Source organism: Taudactylus pleione, unplaced genomic scaffold (assembly GCF_031769625.1).
Source record: "Taudactylus pleione unplaced genomic scaffold, aTauple2 ptg000019l, whole genome shotgun sequence".
NCBI classification, from domain to species: domain Eukaryota; kingdom Metazoa; phylum Chordata; class Amphibia; order Anura; family Myobatrachidae; genus Taudactylus; species Taudactylus pleione.
Window position 1 is genome coordinate 19,197,695 of NW_028284421.1, and position 10,250 is coordinate 19,207,944.

At 45.0% G+C, this 10,250-nt stretch overlaps 1 protein-coding gene across 1 annotated transcript in view; it reads left to right on the top strand.

Moving 5' to 3' along the window:
* The window catches only part of LOC148540381 (uncharacterized), a 62,743-nt gene extending 52,866 nt beyond the window's left edge, over positions 1–9,877 (top strand). Inside the window, exons 5-6 of the mRNA XM_088444562.1 lie at positions 6,465–6,579; positions 9,791–9,877. Of these exons, the coding sequence (XP_088300688.1) occupies positions 6,465–6,579; positions 9,791–9,877 (202 nt within the window). The remainder of the gene's footprint in view (positions 1–6,464; positions 6,580–9,790) is intronic.
* The last annotated feature ends 373 nt before the right edge of the window (positions 9,878–10,250 follow it).

The window sequence follows — 10,250 nt, forward strand, 5'->3', positions numbered from 1 at the left end:
CATTACCTGATTTTCATTCCAACCAATCAACAAGTTGGCTGGTTGGATGTAAGTTGGTCTAGTGTGTGGCCAGCTTTTGAGTTCTGTGAGGACTGGTTTGAGAACACTGCACTACATCAAAGTTATTGCCATTTGATTATTTTGTATCATTGTCATATGGTGCTTCTATTTTTAAACTGTGTGTAATAAGATGTAGAGGGGCACATCTGAAAAGCAGGTTAACTTTTATTATGTCAATCCTAAAATCACATGTTCTTCATGCCAAACAAGACAGGATGCTACTTTAAACAAGTAGCCAACCAGTTGATGCACCAGGGGGGTAGAAAGAAATGCAGGCTTAAAGTCAGACAAGCCACAGAATCTTTTTAATTCATAAGTGTCCAGGATTAAAGATATAGTATGGTAAACCTATGCATGGGTATCCTGTCACATGGTTGACAGTTACCATGTCGACAATCATAATGTTGACACCACTGTACAGACACAGATAGGGTTAGATTAATAAGGAGAGTAACTGTAATTTGAAATGTATATATATAACATACCAATAAATGAAAAATGCGCGTTAGGGTTAGGCAATGGGGGGGAGAGCTAGGCGAGGGTTGTAGGTATGGCTTACGGATATGGGGTAAATGCTCACAGGAATGCCGTACATCACATGTCTGCTCTGCAACTACTAGTCACATGACCGCTGGGACTCGGAAGACGATGCTGGAGATGCCGCTACCGCCGGTACTAGGTAAGTGACCACTGGGCCTCCAGGGACGCCGCTACCGCCGGTACTAGGTAAGTGACCACTGGGCCTCCAGGGACATTAGGTTGACATTCTATCATGTCGATATTCTCATGTCGACCTTAGACATGATGACCTGAGAACTGTCGACCTAAAGCTGGGTACACACCTAGCGATATTTTGAATGATTTGCCTGATTCCGACGGATCGGATTAACAAATCGTTCAAATCGTCAAGTGTGTAAGCACTATGCATTCTCCCATGGTGTCGGCCCTTGCATCTTCAGTTCATCCCAACATGCAGCTCAATCTGACAATCTTGTTAACAATTTGCAGTAAATCGTGCAGTGTGTACGCTCTACCGAACAATGAACGATATGTCGTTCCGACCTGGCCTTCCCTAGACACTCCCCTCCTCCATTTTGTAGCTGGATCTTTGGAAGAAAATCTGCAACATCAGCAGCACAGCAAGCAGCAGTTTCGGTGTGAGGATCCATTGTGCGCATCTCAGGCATGTAATGTCCATGTCAGCACCCCTCTATTCTCTCATGTGTACTGCTGCTTACCACCAATGTAGTGATGTGCATACATATATTTCAAACCCTATTCTACCTTGTTGCTGCTGACCACCTATGTTACATAGTGATGTCTATATGTATATTGAAGCCCTATTCTACCATTGTGACACTGCTGACCACCTATGTCATGCTGTTGACCACCTATGTTTCGCTGTTGACCACCTATGTTATGCTGTTGACCACCTATGTTTCGCTGTTGACCACCTATGTTATGCTGTTGACCACCTATGTTTCGCTGTTGACCACATATGTTACGCTGTTGACCGCCTATGTTACACTGTAGACCGCCTATGTTACACTGTTGACCGCCTATGGTATGCTGCTGACCACCTATGTTACGCTGCTGACCACCTACGTTACGCTGTTGACCACTTATGTTACACAGCTGACTGCCTATGTTACACTGCTGACCACTTATGTTACACAGCTGACTGCCTATGTTACACCATTGACTACCTATGTTACGCTGTTGACTGCCTATGTTACGCTGTTGACCCCCTACGTTACGCTGTTGATCGCCTATGTTATGCTGTTGACCACCTATGTTACGCTGTTGACTGCCTATGTTACGCTGCTACCGCCTATGTTATGCTGTTGACCACCTATGTTACGCTGTTGACCACCTATGTTACGTCATTGACTGCCTATGTTACGCTGTTGACCGCCTATGTTATGCTACTGACCGCCTATGTTACGCTGTTGACCGCCTATGTTACACTGTAGACCGCCTATGTTACACTGTTGACCGCCTATGGTATGCTGCTGACCACCTATGTTACGCTGCTGACCACCTACGTTACGCTGTTGACCACTTATGTTACACAGCTGACTGCCTATGTTACACTGCTGACCACTTATGTTACACAGCTGACTGCCTATGTTACACCATTGACTACCTATGTTACGCTGTTGACTGCCTATGTTACGCTGTTGACCCCCTACGTTACGCTGTTGATCGCTTATGTTATGCTGTTGACCACCTATGTTACGCTGTTGACTGCCTATGTTACGCTGTTGACCACCTATGTTACGCTGTTGACCACCTATGTTACGTCATTGACTGCCTATGTTACGCTGTTGACCGCCTATGTTATGCTGTTGACTGCCTATGTTATGCTGTTGACTGTCTATGTTATGCTGTTGACTGTCTATGTTATGCTGTTGACCGCCTATGTTATGCTGTTGACCACCTATGTTATGCTGCTGACCGCCTATGTCACCAGATTTCGGGGGCACCGATGTCCAGTCTGGTGCTACAATTATCAGTAGCGGTGCGCCCGTCTCTTCCTCTGCCAGGCACACTGCTCCAATGGAATCAGTTTGATTTACTGCAGGCGGTTCAAATCCCGACAGCGGAAGCCCAGCAGGGGTGAAGATCCTGACTGCTCTAAAAGGTAAGTACTGCTAACCTAACCCCCCTAACCCTAACCCTCCCTTAGGGGTGCCTAACCCTAACCTCCCACCCAAGTGCCTAACCCAAACCCCCCTCTAAGTGCCTAAACTCCCCCTGGGGGTGCATAACCCTAACCCCCCCTTCCCCTAGCCTAACCCTAACCCTCCCAGGGGCTGTCTAACCCTAAGTCCCCCCCGGGAGCTCCTAACCCTCTCCCCGCGGCTGTCCGCGCCCAGCTTACCTTCAATCGGGATGCCTAGTACAGGCTCCCGGCATAGGTAAAAAGACAGGCGTTGGGATTTCAACACCTGTCATTAGACCTTTGCCGGCATTAGACAGTCGGGATGCTGACGGTCAGGGCACCATCGACCCGTTTGCGAGCGTCCTGCGCTCGCGAGCGGGTCTGAATGAGACCCTGAATACCCTATCAGCACTAGGTACAGTATAAAATGGCTTTTATCACTGTGGAATCTGTAGAGCTTGCCTAACAACAGGACAAAAAAGTACGAAACTCACTACGTCCATAATATCGCCCAGCATCAAAAAAGAATTCATCATTAGAAACGATATCACATGTAACATCAAAGGTGTTATTTACATTATAAAATACCCATGTCCCAAAATTTATGTGGGAAGAACCATAAGACCCTTAAAAACACGGATCTGCGAGCACATACGCAATGTGCTAAAAGGATCAGAAGACCATCCCCTGGTAAAACATTACAAAGAAATGCATCAGTGTAAAACACAGACCATAGAATTTTATGGCATAAAGAAAGTTGAACATAACTGGAGGGGAGGAGATTATACCTTATGGATAAATAAAGAAGAATTGAAATGCATGATAGAATTAGACACTCTGGACCTCATTCAGAGTCGGTCGTTGCGGCCACACGGTCGTACGCCACTGATGTTCGCTAAACTGCGCATGCGTAAAATTCGCAATGCGCGTGCGCAAACTAGCTATTACGATCAGAAATTGCTCTCTCCTTCAACTTGGCCAGGTCGTTAGTTTGAGTGACAGGATGAGGCGTTTGTGGGTGGTAACAGGGGAAGGTGCTTGTGAATGGGGGAGTGGAGATCCGAACGCAGGCGTGCCTGACTATGTAAACGGCGTTTTATGGGAGTGCATAATTAACTAAATAGTGTCATGGCACATGTGACATGGGAGGTTTTTACACTGACTTGATCGTAGTGCTTAAGAGAGGGTATGGTCAACCTTAAGGTCTATGACCAGCTCCGATGGTTCCCGATGGTCTTGATTAATCCTTATATGCCCGGAGATGACGTGTAATGGGAACGAGAAGGGGGCGTATTTTTAGTCTTACGGACGCATCCTCCGCTCGCTCGTCCAGCTAACGATCCCATCTTAATGACGCAACTTGCGAGCGCTTCATTTGCATATCCGGACCCTTTTTTCCTTACGACCATGCGGCCGCAATGACCGACTCTGAATGAGGTCCTCTGTCCCCTAAGGGCCTAAATTTAGATAATGAGGTCAGATCTATAGTTTGCCACAAATAATTACTTCATATCTACAATGTGTATAAGTCTAAATTTCTGACAATTATTTTGACAAACTAGTATATGCACATCATGAGAAATATCCAATATCCTCTTATTTAAAAGGGATTACTTATTACACTCAATAGATATGCATATTAACTACAATACAAATAACTACTGAACAGTAAACATGTGAATTCCTACCATTTATTTTATGCAATACACCATCCAAAAATGGCCGATTAACCTGTTCCATGCCGATAAACTTCAACAAAATGGCCACTGCAAAAGACCATAAGGAACTATAATGCCTGCTAGAAGAAACTGAAACCAATCAAAAGACACTTGGCCCTATAAATTAAAGATATTAACAGTCTACAGGATAATACACCCCCAGAGGAAAGCCTAAAGGGCCGAAACGCGTTGGGGACCCACTTTGAGACCATTGAGAGCTGCTGCACAACCGTAATTTGCCCTAACTCCGCATCACGTGACCGCACTACCACTAGAGCGTGCTCTACCCGGGAAGCACAGATGAGCCGAAGGACCAGCGCTGCAACACCCAGGAGACTAACTGTTGAAGACCGAAGAAGGAGAGGAAGGCACAGCAGTCACACGGCTCACCCCTCACCGGTAACACAGCAAAACTGCTACACCAACCACGGAGCTACACTCCAGGTTGGCGCCCAGCGGACCACCAGGACAGATGTGCCGCTTGCTGCGTCCCTGGAGAGGAACCCGATAAACTCCAGGCCTTAAACAGAGACTCCAGGAATCCAGGTACCCCGCACTTGTGAAACACCACAAAGTGTAAGCACCCTTTCCAATATTCCCCCATTTTTTCCCTCAACTAAGAAGAGAAAGAGCAGGATTAACACAGGTTGGGATGCCACCTGTTGAACCTACTCACTAGTCGAACTTTTATGGAAGTATTTTATGGAAGTATTGTATGCTGATCATCACCTGTATTAGCGCTGGAAAAGCATTTAACCTTACCCACTAATTTGTTATCTTGTATCTTGTTCAGCAACATGATCTACTCCACATGCGTATACTTTTTACCACATTAAATGATCATTACCTACCTATTATTTCCAACTTTGTATTGCATAAGAGCACATCATTATATCATAAGGAACCACACTCATTGTGTTCACCTATACCATAGGATTATCAGTCAACTAGATCATATTGATAGGGACTAAAGTAGACACCAGTAATTGGACATCACAAATACACTAATAGGGGGAGCGCAATAGATACTCTCTATCTATTAAAAATAAATGTAATAGAGGGCCTGATTCAGTGCCGATGTTCCCGTAGTTGAAACGATGTTCTGCTACTGTGCATGCACGAAAAGTCCAGAAATCCCTTACTGCGCACACGCAAAACCTTTATGTCCTATGCCTTTCACAATTGCATATGGTTTTGCATACAGTGTGTGATCCCTGGGTATATCAGGGTGGAGCCTGGGAGGTGACCTAAAGTGATTGCAAAAATGGGGCCATTTCATGCATGTGTTACAGGCATGTCTGGGAACACTCTTACGTTATCAATCGCAAATCCACAGCTTTAGAGGACATGTTTAGTTGGATTAGAGGAAAGTAGCTAGAGAACACCCTAGGCTACCGCAAATGTTGATGGTGCAACTGATGGTGCGTTGATGTTGAAGTGTTTACAATCTCCATTGCAAATGCACAGACCATGGAGCTTGAAAGTGGGTGTCTCGCCGCTCCTATACTCCATCAAGCACAAAGGGAAGGCTGATATTAGCATTTGCACATTCCCACAACCGCTATTGCGAGAGCAGCTGTGAACGCAGCTACATTACCAACCATCTCTGAAACTGGCCCAGAGACAGGAATGAAAGGCTCCTCATTTTACATTTACATTTCATACATATTTCCTCGTCATGGTGATGTTTTCCCCACAAACAATCTGCAGAGCAATCAGATAAATGAGAGCAGTTGAACAGATGAGAAGATGACTAATCAGCCAAACGTCTGTAAACATCAGGAAGTGATGTTCTGACTCTGTATCCAGCAAATGATTATAATCATGCTATAATGTACTGTCTATCTATAGAAGTGGTTCACTCCAGGACAAAGCATTGCAGGAGTCATTTTGGAACACATTGAATAATTAAACTGCAGGATAATTTTCTCACCTGTCTCACCTGTTTGGTGATTCTTTCACTTCTGATGACACGATCTGAGTCAATATTCCAAAGGATATTCTCTTCCTTACCATTAAAGTGTGACAAAAAGGCAAGACTTCCCCAAGTCCCTGGACACATTAATTAACAATTTACTTATAGAGTTCAGTCACTTTATTAATCTCCGGAAGCTGAAAGTCGTCAAGAAAGCTCAAGTACAAATGCAATACTTAGGAATATATAGGAATTATTCTCAGCAATGATCCTTAAATAGTAATAACTACAATTGTACATTAGGGATACGTTCAGAATCCCGACAGAGGGGATTCTGGCGTTCAGAATGCCAACGCCAGAATCCCGACACTTATCTCTGGGACCGGAGCTGTGGAGGCTGTGTATGGGACTAGAGGTGTGCCAGCTCCATGCAGGACCAGAGGTGCGGCTGCTCCCCATGTGTCTGGTGGGAGCACCGGTAAGGGAGGTGGCTGGAGCATGTGGAGGCTATGGAGCCTGTGGAATTTGTGGAGTCTGGGGCCGGAGGTGTGGAGGAGGTGGCTGCTGTTTGTAGAGGAGTGTGGAGGTGGATGGCTCCTGGCAACCGTAGGAGGAAGCGCCGGTGGGTGAGACGGTTGGTCAGAGCCGTAACTAGACATTTTGGTGCCCTGTGCCAGAAAGAGTATTGGCGCCCCCCTCATTTTTCAAAGGAACATAATGCACCCAAAAAAGGGCCATGGCTTCATGGGGAAGGGCCAGGGAAGAGATAGAAGAGGAGCTACTATGGATGAAATAAGAGGAAGCTACAAGCAAGAATGATAATAAACAGAAATTTGATAGGCCCAAACAGCGCCCCCTGCCCTGCGGTGCCCTGTGCAATGGCACCGGCCACACTACCCTAGCTACGGCCCTGCGGTTGGTGCACTGCTTAGGTGGTGGAGGAGAGGACATCAGTCTGCCCTCCTGGCAGTGCTACTGGCGAATGTCCGCTTCTTGGCCAATAAGATGGATAAACTGCTGCTGCTCCTTGGCAAGGCAAGTGGGTGCATTTTGGGATTGGCTGTTTTGTGCCTCGCAGAGACCTGGCTCAGACAGCAATGCCCTGATGAGTTGCTGCACCTGCTGGGTTTCTGTCTTTACAGAAGGTACCGTGTTATGGAGCTGTCAGGGAAAGCAAGGGGAGGGGGAGTTTGCTTTTATATTAATGAAGGATGATGCACGGATGTTACAGTTGTACATAGGTCATGTTGTACATAGGCCATTTTATTCACTGTGGGAGTCGGCCTCATTAATTTTGGTTGGGGTGTATATTCCTCCTCAGGCTTGTGTAACTGAAGCACTACAGCACTTGGCTTCTTCTATAACTGATATGAAGCAAGACCATCCAAACTCTCTACTAATTGTTTTGGGAGATTTTAATAAAGCAAATCTCAGTCAGGAATTACAAAAGTATAGGCAGCACATTAAGTGTCCGACCAGGGATGCAAATATTTATACCATCTTAAAGGATGCTTACTGTTCTATCACTCATGCTGCTATGGGTCCTTCGGATCATTGTTTGGTTGAATTGTTACCAACTAATAAGTAGAAATAGAGATCTGTTAAGCCTGTGATTAAGACAATGAGGAGATGGACTAAGGAGGCAGAGTTGAAACTTCAGACCTATTTTGATTGCACTGACTGGAGTGTATTTGAGGCTGCAGCTGTTGATTTGAATGATTTTACTGATACAGTAACATCATATATTGTTTTTGTGAGGAGTTGGGTGGGCCAACAAAAACCTTCTGTATTTTTAATACTAGCAAACCTTGGTTTACGTCAAAGCTTAGGCAACTTTGTCGTGCCAAGGAGGAGGCTTATAGAGGTGGGGATAGAATCCTGTATAACCAGGCCAGGAACACACCAGTGGCGTAAGTTCATCCAAGATACCCGGAGGCAAGTTATAATTTGGTGCCCCCTCCCCCCATCACAGCCGCTGACACTGTAGTGTAGCAATTTGCATGCATACAAACTATAGACAAAGGCAGCAGCTGATGGTCTGACATGGAGCTCACCACTAGTGTATGGTGGCTTCTCAGGTGCCGGGTCCAAGATAGCACCATGCATTGGGCGGCTGTGATGGTACACTCCAGGTACGTAGTTACATCCCTAAGTGGGCTGAATATGTTGTGGACAATGGAGGAGGTGCTCCTTCAGAGCTGGAGCCCAGCAGCAGGAGCCTCCATTTTCTCCCATAGTACTGCTCCTGGAACACACTGACTAAGGAGATTAGGGTGGCAAAGAGGTGCTTAGCTGATAAGCTGAGAGATACATTTTCAGCTAATTATCCTGAGTCAGTGTGGAAAGGCCTGCAGGTTATTACCAACTATAGGAAGACATCTACCCACTCTGCTATGAGCCAGAAATTGGCCGACGAGCTGAATGTTTTTTTTATTGTGGTTTGAAAAGCCTGATATGATTTTACTTGCTACTCCTGATCACTCTGGCCAATCAACAGAAACTCTTATTATCTCCCCACCATGTTGTATGTGTATTTCACCTGCATTAAGGGTGGCAGAGAAGGAGGTGGCTGAACTGTTCAGAGGGCTCAGGTCTAGGATAGCACCAGGTGTCGTCAACTAGCCTGAAGATCTGTGCTGAACAGTTGGCCCCCATCTTTACATATATTTTTAATAGATCTCTGGTTCAAGTTCCATCTTATTTAAAGTATTCTACAATTATTCTGGTGCCTAAGAAATCCTCTATTGCTGGTTTAAATGATTACAGACTGGTTGCTTTGATGTATGTGGTCATGGAAATGTTGACCCATCTGAAGGACACTGCAGGCCCCCTTTTGTACCCTATGCAGTTTGCTTATTGAGCAAATAGTTCAATGGATGATGCAGTCAATTTGGGGTTGCATTATATCCTACAACATCTTGACTTGTCGGGTACATATGCGCTGGTCCTGTTTGTGGACTTCAGCTTGGCGTTCAACACAATTGTTCCAGGAATACTCTTTCCTAAATTTATTAGTCTAGGGATCCAGTTTCTACTTGTTACTGGATTGTTAACATTTTACAAAATAGAAGGCAACAGTTGAGGTTGCGGAGGTTTACATCTAGTGGCCGGATAATTAGTACGGGGGCTCCCCAAGGATGTGTCCTTTCCCCTTTGCTTTTTTCTTTATACACAAACAACTTAACCTCTAGTGATCTGTCTGTGAAACTCTTGAAATTTGCTGATGATACTACAATCATTGGTCTTATCAAGGATGGTGAGGAGTCATCTTATAGAAGAGGTTGAACAGTTGTGCCCATGATGTAGTCGGAATAATTTGGAGTTAAATCCAATAAAAACAGTAGAGATGATAGTGGACTTCAGGAAGCATCCACCGGTGGTTTCACCCATTACTATTAATGATAGTGTGGTGAATGTGGTGGATACCTTCAGGTTTTTGGGTTCTGTGATTTCCTGGGACTTGAAGTCATTGATGTCATTGTGAAGAAGGCCCAGCAGAGGTTGTACTTCTTGCGGTAGCTTAAAAAGTTTAATCTGCCGCAGGAGTTGTTGAGTCTTTTTTATTTGGCAACAATTCAGTCTTTTCTCTGTACATTGATCATTGTGTGGTTTGGATCAATTACAAAATAGGATAGGGATAGAATTCAAAGGGTAGTAAGGGCTGCGGAAAGTATTATAGGCGTTGACCTCCTCCCTCTTCAGGAATTATATTTATCCAGTTAGTTATAGATCGAACACATCCAGGTTATGATCTATTTCAATTGCTTCCCTCTGGCAGGCATTATAGATTGCAGGGTTTAAAAACTTCTAGACACTTAAATAGTTTTTTCTCCACAGGCCGTTATTTTGCTAAATAAATGAGATGGGGTTGGGGGAGTGGGAAGCATGTGGT